The sequence below is a fragment of the Vanellus vanellus genome, assembly GCF_965231255.1.
Source record: "Vanellus vanellus genome assembly, chromosome: 24".
Classification (NCBI taxonomy): Eukaryota; Metazoa; Chordata; class Aves; order Charadriiformes; family Charadriidae; genus Vanellus; species Vanellus vanellus.
This window is the reverse complement of record NC_138929.1, coordinates 1,992,818-2,016,763: the sequence shown is the minus strand read 5'-3', so window position 1 is coordinate 2,016,763 and position 23,946 is coordinate 1,992,818. Positions and strand designations below refer to the sequence as shown.

Sequence of the window (23,946 nt, the reverse complement as noted above, 5' to 3'; positions counted from 1 at the left end):
TGAGTCATTTTTCCCCTTAACGGGCCAAACCACAGAAGAACTGGGAGTCCGCATCCCTCTACCTGTTGCCTTGATAAAACAGAGGGGATAAAGATCCCAAACCCCAGTAAACCAAGCTCATCGCCGCAGGGATGCGGGGAGAAGGGGTGGGGATGCCAACCCTCTTAAACATCAATAATTACTATGCCTGAAAAAATACACGCTTTATACATATACTTAAGGAACCAAGAAGAATAGAGGGGTGGGGGTGGAAAAACTCCAAACTTCTTCTCCCAAATTATCAGCAGGCTGCCTCCTGCAAAGCTGACAGTCAGAAACAAAACAGTCATTACACTGCGAACCGCTGACGGGAGGGAAGAGCTCTGTCAGGCGGGTTTGCGATTAAATAGCAAACACGCAAATCATGAGCCGCAGCCTAACGAAGAGCAGACCAAGGGACCAGCACGGGGACGGACGGAGGGCAGCGGGAGCGGGGTGGCTCCGGGGAAGCCACAGCCCGGCCACTGGCAGCTGCAAGGTGCGATGGGATGGGAAAAGCAGGCAGAAAGGAGCTCAGAAAATGGGGGGAAATGGGCAATTGGGGTGGGCAGTTGTTGGGAATGGAGAAATCCTGGATAAAGCAGGTGGAGAATGAGGAGGCTGGGGTTTTTGGGGGGGTTCTGAGGCTGACACCAGGCTGAGCGCTCAGCCAAGACACCAGGCGGAAGGAGGGTCTGGCTGGGCAGGACCCGCTCTGGGGTGCGGAGTGGGGAGGCAGCCCGGGCCCCCCCCAGGTTTGGTGGCAGGGGAGGTGTTTGTCCATCCCTGGCCAGCGTCAGACGTGATGTGCCGAGGGCTCCATCCCGGGGGACGGGAGGGATGAGGGTGGCAGCAACCGAACCGGCAGACCCCACTCTCCACACCGGGTCACCCGCTGCCGGGAGCCACCACGAAACACACCGGCGTGGCACACCCACGCGAGGACATCCCAGGTCCATGAGCACAACGGACCGACGCTTTTGCCAGCGATTCCCGAGCCTGGTTCCAGGCAGATGTGGCACATCTGTTTGCAGCAGAGACCAGCCCTACCTTCCGCAGCTCCGCAGTTGCCATAGCTATGGCACGGAGGCCCCACCGCCTCCCCAAACCCCCCAGGCAGCCCTGTGGGAAGCCTACGCAGGTTACAGCGCCGGTCACAGCTGCCAGAAAACAACAAAAAAAATAAAAATAAAAATAAAAATACTAAAACCAACATCCGAACTCCGCTTGCAAGCAGCCTCTGCCGGGCTTGGAGCAGATGCTGTCGCAGCTTTACCCACCGAAGGTGCCAGAGCAAACCCCGTCCCGCAGCGCTGGCACCCGTGGAAGGTGGGGAGGCAGCGGGGAGGCGGGTGACCGCGGGGCTCGTTTAGTCTGAACGAGAGGAGACCGAGGGAGACGTGATGAAAGTCCTCAAAGACATAAAGGGCAGCAGCAGCAGAGGACGGGAATAATCTGTTCTTTGTGTCTGCTGCGGAAAGGACAAGAAATAATGGGCTTAAACTGCAGCAAGGGAGATTTTGACTAGATGGTAAGAAAAACTTTCTAATAATAAGGACTATTAGAGCCCTGCGACAGACAGCCCAGGGAGGCAGTGGTATCTCCGTCACTGGAGGCTTTTAAGAACGAGGCAGACAAATATCTGTCAGAAATTATATAGGGATAGTTGATCCTGCCTTGGGGCAGGGGATAAATTAAATTACCTTTTAAGGTCCCCTCCAGCTCTCCCTTTCTGTGGTTCCTTGTTAAGCATGTCACCAAAGGCTGTTATGCCTTTAAGGAGAAAGCATCTCCCTACGAAAACAAGCACATCTATCACCAGGAAAGTGCTGTCATTAGCAAAGCTAAGGGGGTCGGTGCAGGGAGCTGCGCAGAGGTGAGGCCCCACCAACCCCACGGCGCAGAGGGGCAGGATTGATTTGCTCAAGGAGCGACCGGTCACCCCGTGCGATGGGGCACTGACGTCCTGTGAAGGTGTCTTGGGGGGAGAGGGGGGGGAAGAAACCCTCGGTGAAGGCAAGACCCTTGGGCAGCAAAGCTCAGAGGCATGGGAGCCCTCCTGGAGGAAAGGACCGACGGATTACCAAAGTGTTTTGGGACAGGGGGGGAAACAGTATAATGCAAGGTTTCTTTTGCATGAGCACTCTTTCACGCATTTTGGGAGCATTCGGTTCCCGCTGCCTTGAGTAATGCCATGGCGGAGCTCTGCCCCAGTGCGCCAGGAGCATCTAGAGGCACAGACGAGCTCTGCCTATCCCGGGAGAGGTACCCACGAGTGGGAAGGTGCTGCCTGGAAACAAGCAGGACCCATTCGTGGTTTAGAGCATCGAATCGCGCCAACAGCGACGGGATTTGCCTTCCCTTTCCAAGATGAGCTCTTTCTTGGTGTCAGCCGTTCAGCATAACCCGAACAGGCGAGCCGGACCCATCTCCCACCTCCTGTAACCTTTATTCCCCGCTGAGCCGCTCGTCGGCTGGTCGCTGCGCGGGTGCGTTATCTCATGCGGGGCCGAGGGAAGGGCCGCCCGACCCTCCCCGGGGGGGACACGCTCCCCAGGCCGGGGTGGCACGGGATGGATCTGCGCGGGGTCCAGGTTGGCTGTTTGTTTTGGGCGTTTCGGAGTGGTTTATGGCCAGGCTGCAGACAGCGGGGCTGCGGTCAGCCCCTCTCGCCCGGCCGGCGGGGGGGGACCGTGCTGACGTGCTCGGTGCCTTGCCGATGCCGTCATGCAATAAATCTGCAGCGTTCTCCGGAGACGGCGATCCAGACACAGGAAAGGTTGGGCACAGCTTCCTGGGAGACCTGTGAAGGAGTCTGGAGCCCGACGAGACACCCGGGGAGCCTGGGAGGGAAGGGGGACGGTGCAGCCCAGCAGGCAGAGCTGGCAAGAGACCACTAACTCGGGTACCCCTCTTGTCCCAGGCTGGCACACCGTCCCCCTCCCGGGTCTGAGATGGGAGACAAACCCCAGAATTTAGCAGTAACCTCCATTCCGGCCATGGAGGCTCCTGCGTGTCCCTGCCTTAACAAAAGGGGCTGCGTTTTTTCTGAGCGCCTCCAGTCTCCATAAGGAGACACTGGTGCCTCAGACCAGGTGGGATTCCAGACCCAGGACAAAAAACAAACCTACCCAGGGCCTTTATGGGTCTCACCAGCTTCTGCCCATTCCAGCAACCAGCAGGACTGGGGATACCCATACACTTACACAGAGGCGTTGCTGCAGGGAGCAGCATGTGCACGCCAAACTGAGGCGTGCCAGAGCACCCGAGTGCTTCCACCGAGCAGCATGTGGACCCTTCAGCACCCACACACGCTCCCGGGTTGTAGGGCGGCTGCCGCTGCTTCCCCCCCACCGGCTCCGGAGAGCGATGCTGCGAATGAGAATCGGGTGCCGGCAGGGCCATGGGGAAAGGCAGGTGCCCGGTCGCTATAGAAACCGGCTGCAGGAGGATGGAGAGGAGGACGATGGGGTGCGGATCCCCATCACGCTGCTTCCTTCAGTGGCATCGGCTCTCCTCGGCCCCGAGCCGACAGCCCCTACCAGCTGTGCTGGTTTCGTATCCCACAGCTTGCCGAAGCCGGCGCTCCCCGCGCAGGGACAGGGACAAGGCACAAGGGACGGTGCAGACTTTGCTGCTCCCTGGTGAGTTATTCAGCCTCTCCAAGCCTTGGGGCTTCACCTCTGCAGCAAAGAAAAACGGCCTTTCCCCGCAGGGTCCCTCTGAATACTAATTTACTGATAGGTTGGGTTGGGTTTGGGGTTTTTTTGGTCGTTTGAGGGGGGGGAGTTGGGTTGGGGTTTTTTTGTTTTATTTTGGGGGGGGGGTTTGAGATGGATATATGGCAGGGACTGGTGGCATCACTCAGGATGAGCCTTGCGTGACTTTGGGCATTAAGTCGTGTTAGAGGAGCACACAACTCACCAGCCCCAGCCTTTACCCCCTCCCCCAAGTTACACCTTGGGATACAGCCAGGAGGACACGAAACACCCAGCCCAGGCTGGGGTCCGGAGCGGTTCGGCCGGCCTGGAGAAAGGGAACGCAACGAGCTCAGCCCCGGAAAGCTTGGCGCGTTTCGCAAACCCTCCCGAGCAAAGCCAGGAGCAGCGTGACGGTGTTATCACTGCTTTAGAGGAGGGAAGGGGGCGAGGGGCGGGGAGGGGGAGCCGATGGGGCGGGTGGCATTCGGTACCCACGTCCCAGCCCATTGTGCCCCCCCACCCCCCCCTCGGCTGCCCAGTCCCGGGTGCTGCAGCCCTACATATGCGATCAAACCACCGTGACCTGCAAATTAGCTTCTAGACCCATTTTATGCTAAACGGTGTAGGAATACAACAGGCTCTGGCAAGACTTCAAATTAAGACTGCCAATTAATGCTCCTCTTGGGGCTAATTAAATATTACTTTCCATAGCACTTTTCCCCTCCCCTAAATACTTTGCCAACTACTTCCAGACCCAGCGCAACGCAGCTGCCCGGGGCAGATGGCAGCAGCCGCGGGGCAGGGGGGGGACACACACACGCCGTCCCCGGTACCCGGGCAGGCGCCTCTGCATCCCCGCACCCTCTCCAGTTCTAACGTGCGCTGAAGTGATCTGATTTTGGAGCGATCAGTGGGTAAATTGGCCTCGCAGAGATTTCAATCGATGGTTGCCCGAAGTCAAGAGCTTGCAATTCCTTCTGCTTCGACCGAAACGCCTTTAAGGACGTGAATCATACAAGCAGAGAGACGACAGGGAGCGATGGGTGGTGGGTTCTCACCTGTCCGGATCAGCAGGTGACAACAGGTCCCTGCGCTACCGGCTGCTGTGACAAGGCAGCAACGCCTGCGGCGTTAACCCTGCCACAAGCCACATGTCCAGCAACAGCTTTGTCCGCTCCCCAGAGTCTCTCTGACCCAGTTTTGGGGTCTCTGGAAGGCCAAGGGCACGCACACTCCATGCAGCAAGAGGAGACCTTGGGGGGGGGACTCACCCCACAGCAGCACCGGTGATTCCCCTTCACATCAGCCTCCTGTTGGGGAGGACAGGACTTGGGAAATCAGAGGGAAAAAAACAAAGCTCGATGAGAACACGGCTGTCCAAACAGCCTCCCTGCTCGCTCCCAGTGAGGTGCCGAATGCTGCTGGCAACTCCCAAAACCAGGGAGTTACGGCACCGGCACCAGGAGCGCGAGCTGCCGGGAGCAGCAGCCTCGCAGGAGGCTCCATAGCCACGAGCGCCTCGAAACATTTGGCAGATAAGAAAATGGGAGCGGACAGAGGAAAGGCTGCGTCTGCGAGGAGGCTCAGCTAGCTGGAAAATGCTGAAAGTTGGGTTTACTGAAGATACCAGACGCGCACGTGTCTGCAGACAGCAAAGGACCATCACCGGTCCCGGGGTGACACCAACGAGCAGAGTCACCCAGCCTTGCCCAGACCAGGGCAGCTGCGGGGAAGCAGCAGTACCCCCAGCTCAACACGCTCCGCACACACCTGAGTCCGCAGAAAGCCCCGAAACTATTGCTCCACACGGAGAGAGGTTTGGCGGTTTCATTTCTTAAAAGCACGTTTGGATTTCAAAAGCTGCGATGGTGCTAAAGAGCAGCGCTGCTGCGAGGAGGCAGAGCCAGAAGCGGGGTGTGGGGGTGCTTCCGTGAGCTCCGGCGTTCCCGTTTCCAGCCCTGGAAACCAAAGAGCTCCCATGACCTCCGGGCAGGCAGGAGACGGGCATTGGCAGAAGGCAGCACAGGCAAGAAACCTCCCTGCCTCCAGCCCTGCGGGCAAAATCGAGGGCACAGTCCCCGGGGCTGGCAGCCAGGGCTGCCGGCCAGGGCGAAGTCACCGAGACAAATTTCAAAAGGGTAAAAGCGGGGCGGGGGGGGGGGGGGGGGGGAGAAAAAAGAAAAAAAAAAAAATCACAAACAGGAAAAAAAGAAGAAAGAATGAGAGATGAGAAAACATCTCGACTGGTACAGCCGGCCCCCGAGCCCCAGGAGAGCATCAGCTACTGGGCTTCTCCTCCCGTTGCCATAGCAACACAATTTGGTGCTCTTTAGAAGAGCTCGCTCCCCCCTCTCCCCCCAGTTAATTTTATTTCGTGTTTTGAAATAAAAGTGGTTGATATGGCTTTTGTCTCAGGAGCCTCATGGGAAGTGGGGGGGGAGAAAAAAAGAGAATATCAACAGATCTGGAGGGGCTGCAGAGGGGGAAGGGGGACCTGGACCCCCCCACACCCCCAAATCAGCCATCCGGGAAGAGCAGCTTTGCGGGGTTCATCAGGCGCTCCCGAGCAAAGGCACATCGGGGTGCTGCTGCCCGTGAATCGCAGGGTGGAGTCCTCCCTTAGAGGTGACAGGCTGGAGATGGGCGCCGACCCCATCACCCGCTCCCTGACCTCAGGAAACACCCCAGGACCTCAACGCCCCCCCCCGGGAGCTGGATGCCACCACCCTCCTTCTGCCCATCCCGTCCCTCCCCAGGCAGACAGACACAGTGTCACCCCCAGCACCCGCTCCCCAGGACCCCGCACAACACCCCGACTCCGGCCACAGCGTATTGGGGGGGACAGAAGGACACAGCGCCCGCAACCCCGAGCCCTCCTGCTCCAAAAAACGCTCCCTTTCCCAAACGCACCACCGGGATGGGAGCAGGGAAGGGGCTGGGAGACACCATCCCCTTCACCTTTACAACAGGTATTTCCTACACCAGAGACATGCGTCGGCGCTGCCCTTCCCAAACACTCGCCCACAGGATCGGGACCTGCCGAAATCCACGGACGCTCGTACCCGGAGCAGGGAAGCAGACTGAGCCCAAGGCTGCGGCTCAGCTCCTCCTGAGCATTCGGGCTAATGAAGGCGAATGCATCTGTTAGTTGCTAACAGTAGGGCTGTTTGGGAATGTTTTGATTAAATATTTTTCCTAGAAAATTCCGACTGGTTGAGATTGAACTCGTTTGCCCGAAATAATTGGTGCGGAGAAGTTTTACGGTTAAAGGAAAAGGACTGAGGAGAAATGTGTTGGAATTTTGCTTCCTTTAAACTCTAATACATTCTATTTCATAATTTAATTTATAGGGAAAGAATGTTAAAAGAGACAAAGTCAACGTTTTGAAGTGGTAGGAGGAAAAACGCTTCAGTAACCAGACCGCTCTGTGGGTTTTCCACTGGCTTTAAAAAGAAGGAAAAAATAAATAAATAAGGAAGACTTTTCATCCCAACAGAGAATAGGAAAACACTTCAAAATCTCCGTCCTTGTCACAAAAAAAAGCTGCCCACCTCCAGAACCCGCACTGGTAATCAGCAGCCGGGGCAGGTCCCGGCTGGACCCCCACCTCGGGGCCCATCTCAGCCGCGGCGCAGTGTCCGGCGGCCGCTCCCGCGCTCCGGGACGGGGCACGGGGCAGGAGAGAGACCTTCCCTCTGTGGCAGCCCCCACCTCCGGGCCTTGCTGCCAGGGGACACAGCCACCACCACCTCTAGAACCAAAAAAAAAAACCAAATTCCCTCATTTCCAGCCCCACGAGCCCACACGTTGCCCTGTGTGGGGAGAGAGGAGGATCGTGCCCACCCCACCTCCCGGCAGCACCGCACCACCAACGCCTCTCAGCCGCCGCACAAAGGAGAAAGAGAGTTAAAAAAAAAAAAAGAAAAAAAAAAAAAAAACCACCACATTTCTGGGCAAAAACCCCCCGTACCTGTGCGGGCGGAGCCGCGGAGCGGCGGCGGCAGCGCGGTGCTGCTGCCTGCACTCGCCGGGCGGACATTGCCACCGTGTGGGCAGCGCTCGCCAGCACCAGCTGCAGAAGATCGGGGAAAGTAGTGAAAACTCTCGATTAGGTTCCTCCCATGCTAAAAAAATTGCCCCCCGTTGGGATGAGCCCCCCCCCCCCCCCCCCCGGCTGAGAGCGGCGCTGGTGCAGTCGAGGGCATCGTCACTGTCACCCGGTGGGTTGTGTCCCCCCGTCGGGTTTGTGGCTGCTCTTAAGGCAGCCACGGAGGGTGGCTGAGGCAACAAGTCCGTTACCGGCCGGTTTAATTAGGAAAGACATGGAGCTGTTGGAGTGGGGCCAGAGGAGGCCCCGGAGATGCTGGGAGGGCTGGAGCCCCTCTGCTGGGAGGACGGGCTGGGAGAGGTGGGGGGGTCAGCCCGGAGAAGAGAAGGCTCCGGGGAGACCTCAGAGCCCCTTCCAGTGCCTAAAGGGGCTCCAGGAGAGCTGGGGGGGGACTCTGGATCAGGGAGGGGAGCCATGGGACGAGGGGTAACGGTTTGACACTGGAAGAGGGCAGATTTAGGGGAGATATTGGGGAGAAATTCTTCCCTGTGGGGGCGGTGAGCCCCTGGCTCAGGCTGCCCCGAGGAGCTGTGGCTGCCCCATCCCTGGGGGTGTTCAAGGCCGGGTTGGACGGGGCTGGGAGCAACCTGGGCTGGGGGGAGGTGTCCCTGCCCGGGGCAGGGGGTGGCACTGGATGGCCTTCAAGGTCCCTTCCCACCCAAAGCATTCTGTGATTCTACAATTGCACTGCGCGGGGTCCTCAGCCCCCCGCGGAAGCGGTGGGCGGGTGGGGAGGGCAGCGGTCAGGCTGCAAACACCGGAGAGCAAAGGGGACAAAGGGTAAAGTGGGAAATAAAGACGTGCTCAAGGTCACACAGAAGGCTGGGGGGGGGGCAGCTCTGCCTGCTGCCTCCCCCCTCCCAGAGACCCCGGAGTGACCATTGTCACCTCCGCTTGCTGGAGCGGGTGTTTCACCTGCCCCCATGGGGACCCCACGAGTGCCCGTGCACGCGCTTGGGAAAGGGGTGAGACACAACAGGGAATGCTTTTGCATACGACAAAAGACCGGGTGGCCTGCTGAAAGCACCCTGTGGGTCTGGGCGCTCATGGCATGCTGGGAGGCAGCACCCAGGGAAGGGGATGGATGGCTTTGGGGCAGAAGTCAGCCGGGGCACCGGGGAGCTCACGCTCAGGCTCCCTCACCTCTAAGATCGCGGCGTGGGATGGACCCATCCCAAAAGGAGAGGTGCTGGGGGACCCCTCTTCCCTCTCCCAGGGAAAAGTCGCTAGCCAAGAACCGTGGCAAGTGGCGAGGCAGCGGGAGGGTCGTTGTACGGCCAGGGCTGCCGCGGAGAACCGCGGCCGTGGGCCCTCCTGGCTTTAAAGCCTATGGGGCAGTGTAAATAGCAGTCAAATAAAAAGCTGCTGCTACATGACCAGAAGGATTAAGCAGAGTTATGGGAGATAGATAGATAGATAGATAGATAGATAGATAGATAGATAGATAGACAGACAGACATATAAACCTGCGTGTACGTGTGTGTGTGTGCTGGGATATACAGTCCGCGCTAAAGCCCCCAGTTTGCACATGGGACTGGGAAGGGAGTCCGTGCTCCGACTTCTTGGCGGTTGCCAGAAAACACTCGGGGGATACGACCGCAGGAATGGAGCTTTGGGGGACTGGGAAATAGTAATAATAGCTTATTTATTTGTTTTTATAGCTTTTTCATTTAATAGCTTGTTTGTTTTATTTTTAAACGCGACAGCGCTGAGCTGTGATAGGGGTGGGAGCGGGGCCCCGGCCGTCCCCGGAGGAGAAGCAGATGCAGAGAAGGAAAAGGCACGGAGCAAGACGGAAAGGGAAGGGGGAGCGTGGGGAAGGACGGGGGGAGCCACGGACCTCCGGGATAAGGTGCAGAAGCACTTTGGGGCTCCCTCCGTCAGGGCAAATGGCCACAAAACCGGTCCCTACCAGTGATCTGCGGAACAGGTTATGTCCCAAAGCTGCTGAGAAGGTGCTACAAAACTGAGCCCAGGGTGACGTTGGGGAGTCTGTGGCTTCAGCCCTGGAGGAGAGCTGCACCGCTCTCAAAAAAAAAAACCAAACCTTGTGCATCCCAAGTGTTCTATAAACACCATTTTTTATATTGGCTTCATTATTTCAACGATAAATTTTCCACCAAAACAGCTGAAGCGATGCAGACACCAGTGTGGACATGCAGAGGCAGAAATCAAAGCGCTGCAGTTCATTCCACTTCCCCGGGGGCTGAACGTAGGAGAAACCTCGCGGTGGCCTCCTGGTCCCGGGGAGGGGGGGGGTCCTCCCCTGCGCAGTAGCTCCGTCCCCTTGGGGCTGCGGCGAAGGGAAACGCGGAGCGTGAGCCGCCATCGGGGTTTGCACCCCGGTCCCGCGCGCCGCTGGGCTGAGCCTGTGGCCGGGCGTCCCCAGCGCCGGCTGGGGGGGACCCAGCCCCAGCGCCCCTCACATGAGCTCCTCCAGCCCCTCCGTCGCCTTTGCCTCCCAGTAACATGAGTGTTTTCCTCCAACGCAGCCCCTTTTGCCGGTGGAGCGGTGGCGACGGCAAACTCCGGCGGTGAAAAGGAGCGGAACAATCCTCCAGCGCCTCGTGGGCACCCGGGTTTGTAGCCACAAGCAGTAAAAGGGTGCTACAAGGCGGGGGGCTACTGCGAGCCGCCCCCCGGCTCACTCCCCGGCCCGGCAAAGCACCGCGGGGCTGCTGCAAAGTGGCAAAAGGGACCGGTACAAAACATCGATGCATAAACCCAAAAGAGCTTGTGTGAGCCCAGGAGAAGTCCAGCCTCGCACCGACAGCTCCGCGCTAACGCTTTCGCAATAAATTCAAGAGCAGCTCCTTTCTAGCAGGCTTTTGGTAGGCGTTTGACCCAACTCCAGTCAATCTAACATCGTTACGCTGCAGTTAATGTCAGTTTGAAAGTGCTTTTATAGCTGAAACACTGCTGTACTTAATGTAAACACGGAGGTTATGAGGATTCTTGCATTGACACGGGGAGGTTGTACTGATTAGCTTAAATCACTGTCATGTGGTATTAGTTAAAAGGATGTAAAAAGCAGCGTCTGAGGCCCTGTCTGCGCTGCAGAGCGGGGCTCGTCGGGGAGGAAGGGAGCCACAGGGCTCCTGCCACCGCTAGGTGCACACAGAGCGATAAATCGGGGGGGGGTCGCTGGGGGCAGGGACGGATTTGTTATGTCGTGGGTAAAGAGCACAGAGAGAGCAGCGCTGGGACCGCAGCACCGCCATACGGGGACCCGCGGAGCTCCGGCACAGCCACGACCCCCCACGCTGGGGAGGTCCCATGGGTGATGCTGGAAGGGCGCGTGGTGTGTCCCAGTGGGATCCTCATCCTGCAGTGCATGCCAACGGGTTCCTTGTCCTGCAGAGCATCCCGGCAGGATCCTCATCCTGCAGAGCATCCTGGCGGGATCCTGTCCTGCAGTGCATCCCAGTGGGATCCTCATCCTGCAGTGCATCCCAACGGGATCCTCATCCTGCAGTGCATCCCAACGGGTTCCTTGTCCTGCAGAGCATCCCGGCAGGAACCTCATCCTGCAGAGCATCCTGGCAGGATCCTGTCCTGCAGAGCATCCCAGTGGGATCCTCATCCTGCAGAGCATCCTGGCAGGATCCTCATCCTGCAGCGCATCCCAACGGGTTCCTCGTCCTGCAGCGCATGGCTCTCCCCAGTCACCCCGCGGCAGGGGACAGGGATGCGGCGTCTGTCCAGGCGTGCCTAAGGCAGGTCACCAAGAAAAGCCATCGCGAAGCAGAAGCACGAGCAGGGTGCCCTGGGACTGCGGCCACCCCCTGAGGGACCGGTGGCCCGTCCCTCCGCCCAGGGAGCGTTTCCCATGGAAGGAAAATCCCTGCAGCACAGGCAGGGCCGGTGTGCCCCTGGGCTGGGCTTTGGCCGGTGGCGGAGGATGGGGAAGAGGGCCTTGGGGAAGGTCTCCAGGTGCTGTGGCTGGAGACGGGAGCAGCCCCGCTGGAGGGATGATGTCCTGTGGGAAAGCGGGTGGCAACGGGAGGTCACTGCTCTTCGCTGGGGGGTCCCTGCCCGGCCGGGCCCCCTCCCAGGGTGGCAGAGGAGGGTGGGAGCGCTGGAAACCCTCCCTCCCGCAGGAAACAAACCGCCAAATTGCATCCCCACCCTCACTGCAAACATCATCTCACCCCTCCGCCTGCCGTCCCCCGGCCCGGCCCCCCACGTCCCCTCCAGGCCGGGGCATCGCCCCCACCCCCTCTTTCGCCGGGTCCACTGGGAAAACGCGGCCACGTCCTTCCACCACTGGGGTTGGGGTCTTTTTTTTTTTTTAAAAAAAAAAAAAAAAAAAAAACAAACATTCATAAAGATCTCATTGTTGAAAGGAAAAATGGGATCTCCTTTCCTTTTACCTTCCAGGGCAGCCCTAACCCCTCTCCCCTCGTACAAAAACACACAGGAAAGGGGTTTCTTTTCTGCTTGATTAGATTCAAAGGGATCTTTGTCTGGGGGTAGGTAGAGAAAAGCCCTCCCCCACCTCCCTTTTGACCCTCAAGACTCTGTCTGGTTTTGTTTTAAACCAAGAGAGACAGAGCTGCACCCTTGGGATGTTATAAATATATATACCGGGAGGATGGGGGGGGGGGGGGGGCGGTGGCGTCATTCGATTTTCCTGGACGGCAGCTCCAATCCCCGGCACTTTTCCCCTCCGATCTCCGGAGCACAAGCCGGGGTTGGCCTCCAGATGCAGGGGGGTTTCCCAGGAGTGCCCCCCCCCACCCCCCCCGCCCTTAAAAGCCTCTCCTCTCCTCCAGTTGCCATTTTATTTAATTATTCCTAAAGGCTCCTCAAGAAGAAAAGCCATCAGTAGGGGGGGATCAGCTCTGGGGGGGGCACCGGGAGGGTCCTGCTGCCTCCCGCCCCGGGGAGCCGCTCCCCCCCGCAGCCCCGGTACCCCTCACCCATCCCAAAAGAGACCCCGGGGCTCTGCGACAGCACGTTAAATTACATATACGTAGCCCTGGACATGGGTGCCCCGTGCGAGCAGCTGAGCACGTGTGTGCGTACGTACATGAACACCCATAAAACGGAGAATGCAGCTGCACACATCGTTACCTACAAAAAGTTCGTAATGCGGAAAACGCCCCGTGGACCCGACCCCCCCTCCCCAATATCTTTTTTTTCCGTCTAGATTTTTTCACATTTTACAAAAAAGAAAAAGAATCTATTTTGAAAACCGCGTACCTCTCCTTATCTTTACTGGCAATTAATTTCCAGGAGGGGGTGTTCAATTTTGACAAGGACTCTAAACATGTTAATATTTGAAGAGGGGAAAAGAAGTATGACATTAATTATTCAGGTATTAGTAGGCATGCTGACAGCATCGCCCAAACGATTTTCTGTCACAAACTGCTATTAACAGATTATTTTTTTCTCCTCCGCGGAAGCATTTCACAAAGACTCGGTACCAACGTTCCTCTTGAAAGAGTAAGCGCAGAAATTATCGTTATAATTGTCGGAGCGGTAAGGTTTATTAACGCAAATAGCGGGAACCAGAGCGCCCAACAGGCGCGAATCTCCCCTGTAATCGCGTGATTAAAACCCAAACGTACGATATTGCAAATGGTGGCGGTGCATCCGACCCCCCTCCCCCACCCCCCCTTCGGGGTCCCGACCTGCACCCCGGGGTCCTGCCACCCCTGGGACCCTCATCCTGACCTGCACCCCAACCCCCCCCCCCGGGACCCTCATCCCGAGTGCTCGCACCCCCACCGTGCGCCCCGGGGGTCGCATCCAGCCGTGCCCCCCACCCCGCACCCCACTGTGCCCCCCACCCCGCACTGCAGCCAGGACTGGCAGGAGAGGACCTTGCTGGGCAGCCCATTACCGACCTAAAGGGGCTCCTCCCCCGCCCCCCCCCCCGGGGAGCACAGCTGGGGGGAGCACAGCTGGTCCCATCCCAGGTTCACAGAGTTCAGGCTGCCGAGATTTTTGGGGGGAGACCGGGAAAGCTGACACCCAGGGAATCCCCCCCCCACCCCGGCCCGGCCACCAGCCCACCCTGCAGCCCCACCACCATGTTAGGGAGCCCCACGCAGGGGACACCGGGGGGGGGGCCTAGGTGATAGCCCCCCCATCCAGCCGGCCCAGGGCCAGATCCTGCCCAGTCTGGCTCCCCCAAGGATGCTGCAGCCACAGCTCCCCGGTGCCTTTTCCCTCTTCTCAGTCCTAAAAAACAAGGAAATATGGAAGGAAATGGGGGTGTCGTGGCATCGTCCTGCCCCCTCCCCCCACAGCTCTGCCGGGCCCTGTCCCCAGCCGGGACGGGTGATGGGCGCCCACCAGCCACCCCCAAGGGACACACCGTGTCCCCGGCTCGGATTGGGGGTGCAAGAAATTTTCATGTATGACTGTTTCCCTTGGGCACCTTTCAGGGCAGGGAATCCCACCTGCATAAAGGCAGAGAAAAATGGGAATAAGGAGGAAAAAAGAAAAAGAAATTTAAAAAATACAAGAATGGGACTTATTTACTGGGTGGAAGGGAGGGAAGGGAGGCTCCGCTTCAGCAAGGACCTGCTGGTCCCGCAGGCACCCAGAGGGACACAGAGCGGGGCAGAAGCAGCCCCATCATACGCCTGTGACCCCAAAACCTCCCCGCACCCCCCAGGCCCTCCCTGCCCCCTCGGAGGTCATTCACTTCCACATGTATTTCTGTATTTCGGTTGTTGGGAACCGACAGGGAGCACCCAAGCACTGGCCCGACTGGGAGAAGAGCGGCAGAGAGGACAAATCCCTGGCGCCCACAACTCAAAATAACCCCGTTTCCCAGAAAACCACCTTGGCTCCGGGTTTTCCAGCCTGGAAGCAGCTGGTAAAGGGCTGAGGAGGGGAGATGGCAGCACCCCGGATCTCTGGCCTCCCCGGGACCTGCCGCCCTCCCCACACTCCCACCGGCTTTCAGGGGACGAGCTGGTCCCACGTACGCTGCGTCCGAGTTTCCCACTCCCAAAATCCGGACCTCAGCAGCTTTGGAGTCACCTTTCTCCCTTGACACCCATGTTTCTTTTTATGCAGCACTGGGAAAAGTCACTGCGGCGTCTGCAAACGACATGCTAAGAATATATCAAGTTAGTTAGAGCTAAGAATATAAAATTATAAATCAAATAGTGACATTTTTGTTATTTCCCTTTCCCCCCCCCCCCCCTTTCCCCAAAGTCATCTCCGATGAGAAGTGAAAGAACAGTTCGAAAATAATCCTCAATGCGGACCTTTACCGGGAGTGGAGGAGGTCTTTTCGTGGAGTTGGACACCGCCGACGGCCAAACGTGGGCCTGGACGCGCCGGGCCCAGCGCGCTGCTCGGGGAGGACGGATTCCAGAGCACATCCCGATGGGTCACTTCTTTTTTTCACGGCGTGCCGCTTGCATGCGGGATCCCGAGTCTCCCGCGCGACGTCTTCAGTTAGTTGGGGCGGGGGGGGGGGGGGTAACCACTGTAACGAATGGTTAATTACAAGCAGTCGCCCGGGCGGCCGCTGGTATTTCCAGCTGATTAAAAGGCTGGACAAACCCAGTGTGTAAAAACTGTAGGAAAAAAAATGGGATTTAAGGTAAACAGCCCGAGTGCGCAGGGCCCCAGTGTGCAGAGGGGCCGGATCCTCCCGGGGGGAGAGGGAGCGCATCCCGCCCGCTGTGGGGCAATTGGGGTGAAACGGGGGTAAAATGGGTCAGAGGGGTAACACTGCCCTGACACTCCTCCCCCCCACACACACATTCTGGGACCCCCAAACCCCTCCAGGGAGAGCAGCCCCCGAGTGGGGGGAACACCCCCAGGGGTCACCCCAGCGCTTTGGGGACCCCCTGGCACCCCCTTCCCCACAAGCCCAGCCTGGATCCGTGCCCTTTCCCAGGCGGGGCGGTGGAAGCGATGCCAAAACCAGGATTTAATGACATTTTTCCACCCCCCTCCAAGTCCAGTCCGGGAAGGGGCGACAGCGGAGCTGCACCCCGGGCCGGGGGAGGTTGGGGGGGGGGGGGGCTGTCCCGGCAGGAGCGCAGCCGGATCCTGCCATGACCCCAATTTTCTGACAAAAGGACAGGCGAAATCCTCCCCCAAGTTTTGGGGAGGGGAGAGAGGATGAGCACAGTCTCCCATATGGCCTCATTTAGGGTAATTTCTTTCAATTGCTAAAAGCATAAACTCCACCTATTGAGCCCGTAGATTTATATGGAACAGCTGAAGGATCCTCCAAAGCGCTTTGTGAGATGGGCGGGGGCGGGGGCGGGGGGCGGTTCCCACCTTCCAGAAAGGTTGGTGGATATTTTTTTTTTTTTTTTTTAAATAACCAAACTCATTTTTTGTCTTTTTTTTTTTTTCCTCCCTGCTTTTTTTTTTTTTTTAAGCGGGAGATATTGATAACATGGGAGTTAGAAAGAGCCTCATAACTCACAATAAACCCTTGTCCATTCTCTTCTATTGACTACATGTAAACATGGTAAATGAAAGGCCTTTAGTGACACTTAATCCCTCACCCCCCCTCCCCCCCCCGCTCCCTCCCTGCCCCCAGCCCTGCCTGCCCCGGGAGGGGGGTTACGCTGCTTTTTTTTTTTTTTTTTTCCTTTTTTTTTTTTTTTCTCACAGCTTGCTGTTTCACTCAGCCCCTCCTCTGCTATCTAATTTATCATTAACACCCTGACACTAAACTAAATAAATGCAGCGGCTTCCCCCACACCTTCCTCCGGGGCCGCAAATTTCACCCCCCCTACCCCCCCTTGAATTTTTGACCCGCAAATCTACGGGTTTGGGGGGGGGGGGGGGGGGGGTACAGAGCCCCCTCCCCGGCAGGTCCCTGCAGATAATTAACGTCATTATTAAATTACCTTCTTTAAAAGATAATAATAATAATAATAGCAGAGCCATTTGGCTGCGATTAGAGGTGGGGCGGTCCCGCTCCGGCCGGGGCTGCTGCCTCCGGCCCGGGCTGCTCCCGACCTTTCCCAAAATTTTAAATGGTTTTAAACGGGAATAATTTTGACTGGGATTCCTTTCCTCCCTGCCCGAAAGGAGGAGGGGGGGAGGGAGGGGAAAAGGAGCTGCAAATAGGTTTCAAGCGCCGCGTTTCTGATGTGCAGCTCGATATTCCTGGGGAATTGGGATTTCAGTGGTTTTTAAGGACGGAGGGGGTTTTTACCTGCCCTCCCGCACAAGCGGGGTCACCGGATGATTTTTGCGGCGATCGAGTAATACCTGGTTATTAATCACAACTAATGAGGTCCTGACTGGGGGTGCGTTTCGTTTCTCTTTCCATTTTGATCGGTTTGGAGAGATAATCTTTCTGGCTGTGAAAGAGCCGGGTAAATGCTTCCCAGGTCAGGATTTCAACCTTCCCGGCTCCCAGGCGGAATAACAGACTTTAGGCCTCTTTCGACACATCGCACAGATTAAAAACCGCTTCTGGTCTTTGGGTCGCTTGGTCTGATCTGCGTTGGGGTTTGTGTTTGGATCCGGCTCTCCCGAAGTTGCTCCAAGGGGATCTTCCAGTTTTTTGGCCGTTTTCCTTTGGTAGAGCTTTAAAAATATATCTGAAGGGCTCCTTCCATCAGGGGCACGAACTCCTGCGGCCCTCAAAACAGAAACACGTGTTTGGGGAACAGTCTCTGGCCTACAAATTAGAGGGAAGGAGCTATTGATTTCCGATTAAATGTTGAGGGAAAAGGTTCCATTTGGGCAAAATTTGTCCACGGAAACACTCTCGCACACACAGGCACCCCCCCACCCCCCCACCCCAGCATCCGAGCACACGTGTGCGCAGGCAGCCACGCGCTGACACATGCCACGGACACACACGTGTGGCTTCGCGCAGCTGTGCGGCACGGAGGGCTGTAGCCGTGCGGAGCTGAGGACGCGGCCGCAAACAGGCGAGGAGGACACGCCGGCGCACGCAAAGGCGCCGGGAGCAGGCGTGGGCGCCCCCACGCAGGGTGCCCGGCCCGCGGGTGGGTGCGAGCGGAGGAGTGTGCTTTCCGAAGCACGTAAATAAACACGCACGGCCAGATGTGCACGGCCACAGCTGCACACGCAGACCGGCGGCACCGGCCGCGACGCGGCACACAGGCACACGCACAACCTCCGTGGGTGCACACACACGCGCGCGTGCGCACGCCCTGGGTGTACAAATGCATGAAACACCACACACCACACCCCCCAAGTTGGCACCCCCAAGAGCCCCCACACCTCCCACACACATGGGTGCACACCAGCCATCCCCCCCACAGCACCCCCCCCAGCACACACCCACAAAAAAGGCCGAGTATCAGCCAGTTCTGTAAAAAAAAAAAAACAAAAAACAAAAACAAAAACAAAAAAAAGTATTTATTTCTCAGCCTAGATTCCATATTGCACGCAGGAATTAACACTTTCATCGTCATATACTTACAACAACTTCAAATAAATAAAGGTACAGTAAATCTAAACAGAAAAACCCAATACATGGCTGGAAAAGGCTCTTTTCTCCCCTGGGTGGTTATTTTTAAATGCGTGTTTTAGGCCGGGGCGTGGGGGAAAGGCAACATCGGCCACGGGATGTGCCCAGCCCGGGGAAATAACTCCCCTCCCCATCCACAGCACCTCCCGAAAATAAATTATCCCTGGGCAGAAGCATCCCTGGATCCAGGGGGTCCGGCAGAGAAGCACCCATGAAGCGACCGACATTTATAAACCCACCGGGATGGGAATTTTTAATCCAGCAACGCAAAGAGAGAGCAAAGGTCCCTGAAACCCCCAGCCCCAAAATAAACCCTTACAAACCGTGATTACAAAGCACCACACCGTATCCAAGCTGAGATTTTTTTTTTTTCCTGAGTCTAAAGCAGGCTGCATTTTTTAAAGCAGCACCCTTTCATAGAAGTTTTCTTTAATTTTTTTTTTTTTTTTTCACAAGATATTTTCGGTTTTCTCCTACCTAGACAAACATTTTTATGGAAGAAAAAAAAAAAAATCAGTTTTTGCTTCTTTTGCACCCGTTTGGAAATAAAAAAATGTCCCTAATGTCATTATAAAGGTGCCTTTCTATCCTTTATGCTGTCCTGGCGATGTGAGGTGATCTTTTGCTTAAAACCAGAACTAGTTTGTATCGCTCGAACCGCTCCCTCCTCCCGGCTCATTGTGTCCCGCAGAGGTATTGCTTCTTCCAACCAGCTACCGCTTGGCCTTGGTCATTTTTTAAGTCCAAAACAGGCTATTTCAGATAATAGTTTGGGTTTTCCTTTTTTTTTTTTTTTTTTAATTTCTATCTTTTTCGATTTACTTTCCATGCATCGCCACCCCCCTCTCCAGTCTCCCACTGGGGGATTGCTAGGAAGATTACTTTCTTTTTTTTTTTTTTTTTTTCGGATCGCTTAATTTCCTTGAAACGCGTTTAAAAACAAATGGGGGGGGGGATTACTATTTACGATTATTATTATTATTATTGTTTGCTGTGAACGGGATGGTTCTGCTGCTTGAGGAGCCGTTCAAGGTGTGTTTGCGTGGAAAGTTTTGAGGTATTTTGTACTGTATTCACAGCCCTGCTACAACCCCCGTGCATTACACCATTACACACACATCTCTGCACCTACACCCGCAGGGACGTGTGTGTGCGAGCAGATAAATATGTACGGGCGTATAAAGTCTGCATGTGCGCACACATGGCGCGTATTTCCACCCACCCACATGTACGAATGCATATATATATATATATATATATATATATATATATATACACACAGAGATAAATATCCGTGGACCTGCACCCGCGGGGGTGCCCGCTCACCCGCCCGCCCCACGCACGCACTTTCCGAGGTGATTCTATCCCTTCAAAAATATTCCTGAGTTATTTGGCTGTTCCTGCCCGCGGCAGACGGAGCTGCGGAGTCTGGGGTTTGCTGAGTTTTATCATTTTTTTTAAAAAGATATATATATAATATATTTATTTTTAATTTTTGTTTTTTTTAGCATTCATTCCCAGCGCGGATCTCGGGTTTGTTGTTGGTTTTTTTTTTTTTCGCCCGGGCTCCGCGGGCGCGGAGCCGGGGCCGCCGGCTTTGTGCGGCCGAGGTTCCCTCCCGCCGCCCCGCACCGCACCGTCCCACTCCCCACCCCACCCCCCAACCACCACCCCCCGCAGTTTATTTTAAAATTTTATTTTTCCTAGAAAATACATTTTTAACCCGATCTGGATTTGGGAGAACCGTGGGGGGAGAGGGGGGAACAGAGCGAGCGATCGGGCTCCGGGTTCGGCAATTACGCGGAAAACGGGCGCGTTTCTCCCCCCCACGCGTGTCCCCCGCCCTCTGCCGGCTCTGCCCTGCGGGTGTCCCTCCCCGGGGGGGACAGGCCGAGGGGAGCAGAGGGTTTGCGGGGGACATGCGGGGCAGGAAAAAAAAAAAAAACAAACATTGGAGCGATTCCTGTGTGCACACCCGAGACAGCGAAACGGAGGTAAACTCCCCAAAATCGGCTTTTCTCACTCTTACACACTCGCAGAATTTGGGGGTTGGGTTTTTTTTTTGTTTGTTTCTTTTTTTTTTTTTTTTTTTTTTGGTAACCGTCCACGGCTACGGGTATAAAACCTGGATATTTCGGAGACAGAAGAAATCCCCCTCTTTTGCTCAGCATGGGAGGAACGGGGGGTGGGGTGAAGTAAACAAAAAAACGCAGTTAACCAAAAACCCGCTGAAAACCCAAGTAAAACAAACATTGCTTTTAGCAACAATTCACCATCTCCAAGAAAAACAGCGGTTAATAGATACAAAATACGCTTGACCTTAAAAATGTCCTTTTTTTTTTTTTTTTAAACCAATGATGGAATTAAACCAAAAAAAAAAAATAAGAGAGAAAAAAATCCAACCGGGCCGTGCCAGATCTGAATATTTTCTTTTGAATTCTGCGATGATTCTCCTTTCCCTCCCCTTTCCTTTCCCCTTCCACGGGAAGCAAAGGACACTGTGAAGGGATTTTTTTTTTTTTTTTTTTGAGGGAGCCAATTTTTGGAGGACTGTGGAAGAAAAATAGAAATTCGCGAGCGGGCACTGCGCGATTCCGGGCCGAGGGCTGCAGAGATTTTCTGTTGCAAAGAAGAGGGCGAAAAAGAAACACCACCACCACCACCCCAAAAAAAAAAAAAAAAAAAGAAAAAAGAAAAAGAAAAAAAAAATAGAAACCCCACATCAGCTTTGATTTGCCTAACGTTTCCAAAACAGAGCAGACTTCAGAGAGCCCGTCGGGCTTTGATGCCAAAGCGGGGTGGAAATCACATCAGAAATAGTCAAAAGAGCCAGTTACAAAGCCACTGGTTTGCAAGAAAAGTTAAACTGGGATATGATTTCCTCTGCAGAGGAGAGAGACATTCCCCCCGCATTCTTCCCCGCATTCCACTCCGGAGCTCGGGAGAGATCAAATTGTCCATCTGCACTCTATTGCTAATGCTCCTGGATCCTATTTCTCGTGCCCGTAAAGCTTTTACAGGCCTGCTACCTTTAGGCGATCGGAGTTAGGGTTATTATCCAGCAAACAACTCACTTTTTTCTTCCCCCCCCCCCCTTTTTTTTTTTTTAATATACATGCAGCAGTTTCAAATAACTTCCTCTCAAAGCCTCCTGTTTTCTTTTAGCAAACAGAATTTCCTGGTCTTTTTAAAGTTGGTGTTTTCTTCCTGTCTCTTAAGTAGACAGAAAACATTACATTGCTATTAATATAGTTATTTGGAAGAGCTGCTCCCAATTTCGCCGGGATTGACTCGGACCGAGAAGGAGTGTTTATGCTGCGTGACATCATTATTTCTCTCTGCGTGTGATTATTATTAGTTTAATCCAATGCATTTATGGAGGGAAAGGAAGAAATTAGATCTATTCTTTCCTCGGGATTATTTTTTTTTTTTTGGTATATGGGGGGGCGGGGGGGAGCGGGGGCGGCGGGAGCGGGGCCGGGGCGAGCTCTGCTCGGCGGCGGGAGCCCCTTCCCTCCCCTCCGAGCTGCGCCGTTCATCCCAAATCCCTTTCCTGGGAATAACCCACCGCGTTTGGCAGTGGGGCGGAGGGGGGGAGGTGTCCGTCTGCCCCCACCCCCACCCCCCCTCGGGGGTCTGATCTGGTGGTTTAACTTCGTCCCTTAAAACTCATCGCGAAACCAACATCGGACCCTGACACATACACGGACAAAAAAAATCCGGAGCGGGGACCCCCCAGTCCTCCCCCCCCCCGGCCGAAGCCGTGCACACACTCGCTCGCACCCCCCCAAAACGCTCCCGCACCCCCGGACGCCGCACGGCTCCTCCGGGCATCGCCCCCCTCCCCGCCGCCCCCCTCGGGAACCCCCGGCTCGAGCGGCCCCGGGGCTCGGTGGGTCGGAGGGGCCCGATCCCCCCTCCCCGTCCCCGGGGCACCCCGGCCCCGCCGTCCCCCGGGCCCCCTCCCTCCCCCCTCCCCCCCCCCTGCAGCTCTCATCTGTTGCATGTAAACCTTTCCTGCGGGCCGTCCGCTGTCCTTAGAGATCCTCCAAGCTATAGCCCCGGAATTTGAGGCTGGGGGGCACGGGGATGGCGTTGCCCCCCAGGTGCCAGCTCCACAGCGGGTGAGTTTTGGAGAGGGCCCAGGAGTTTTTGACCCCCAGGGAAGAGGCAGGACACAGGTCCCCATCTTCCCCCACGACCAGGGAGGGAATACAGGGGAAGTTGCCCATGAGGCTGAAGGAATTCCGAGGCGGGGTTGGCCCGGCGCTGCCGAGGCGTTTGCAATGAGTGTTTCCCTTTTTGGCATTCCTCCTCGGAGTCTTTTGTGGCCTCCCTTTAGAGGAGCTCTGTTGCCTTTCTGCCTCAGCGCCTCTGGCGAGGCGTCTGCGCTTGGCATTCCTTTCCGAGCCATTGCCCCTCAAAGCTTTGTTTGACAAGGTGCTGGGGCTCTCTGCTCTTTTGGAGCCGGGGGATTTGAGCTCTGCGGTTTTGCAGGGCTCCGTCCTCCCTCCGTGCCGCAAACTTTTCCCGTCCAGGTTGAACCCTTTGGCGTAACACCACAACTTGGATTGCCGGATCAGGCGGTCAAAGTGCTCCCGCCGGGGTTCCCTCCCCGTCTCTCCGGGGGGGACCGGCGAGGGGCTCCCCGCCAGCTCCGGGGCAGCCGGGGGCTGCGGGGCCGAGCCCGGGGCCGGCTCTCGGGAAGGCGCCGGCCCGGTTAAAGCTCCGCTGTGCCTCTCTGCCCGGTCACCGGGGCCTAACGAGGCTCTATTGTTCGAGGCATCTTTGTGCAAATCCTTCCCTTTGGCGCAGGGCTCCGCGTCCCCAAAGCCTCCCTCCTTTTGTTGCGGATCCCCCCCAGGGGTGCTGCTCGGGGAGGGAGGGGGGAGGAGGAGGAGGAGGAGGAGGAGGAGGAGGAGGAGGAGGAGGAGGAGGAGGAGGAGGAAGGGGAGGCCTCCTGCTTTGCGTACAGCTCCGGCAGCGGCTGAGCCCCCGGGGCCGGAGCCGGGCTCAAACTTTCCAAAGTTGACGCTCGCAAAGTCCTGGCCCAGAGCTGCTGCGAGAGGAAGAGGAGGTCGGGGTCGGGGCGCAGGGCTTTGCCCACGCCCGGGGGGGGCTCGGCGGGGCGCTCCTCGCCCTGGGGGTCCCGGGGGGGCTGCGGCTGGAAGCGGGGCAGAGCCGCCTGCCTGTACCGGGTGCTCTGCACCGAGTCCCCGCTGCACAGCGAGCTGCTCTCCGACTCCGAGGAGCTGCCTTCCTCGCTGCTGCACGAGGTGTCCCCTTCCTCCTCCTCCTCCTCCTCCTCCTCCTCTTCCTCCTCCTCCGACGAGTCGCTGGAGGTGGCGGGGCTGGACCCCCCGAAATCCAGGCTGGAGTCCGAGTCGCTGGAGTAGCCGGCGGAGGTGCCCTGCCGCTTGGAGCCGGGGAAAACGGAGGAACGGCCTTTCCTGGGGGCAGCGGGTCCCTTCTCCGCCGGGAAGAGCCCCTTGGCACAGCAGGGTCCCCGCTTGCGCCGGCCCGGCTGGGCGAGCGCGGCCGCCTGCGCGGCGGGATGCGCGGCCGCGGGGTGCAGCAGCCCCAGGTCGCGGGGGTACCCGGCCAGCACCCCGGCGAAGAGCCCCCCCCGACCCGCCAGCCCGCAGCCCCTCCGACCCCGGGGGGGTTTCTCGAAG

General features: G+C 56.9%; 2 protein-coding genes across 2 annotated transcripts in view; one reads left to right on the top strand and one right to left on the bottom strand.

Annotated features, from left to right (window-relative positions):
• The window catches only part of RPL19 (ribosomal protein L19), a 389,457-nt gene that overhangs the window by 112,326 nt on the left and 253,185 nt on the right, over positions 1 to 23,946 (top strand). The window lies entirely within an intron of this gene.
• The window catches only part of EPOP (elongin BC and polycomb repressive complex 2 associated protein), a gene marked incomplete at both ends in the record, with an annotated part of 2,027 nt that continues 389 nt past the window's right edge, over positions 22,309 to 23,946 (bottom strand). The window contains 2 exon segments of the mRNA XM_082494997.1: positions 22,309 to 23,175; positions 23,178 to 23,939. Coding sequence (XP_082351123.1) covers positions 22,309 to 23,175; positions 23,178 to 23,939 — 1,629 coding nt within the window.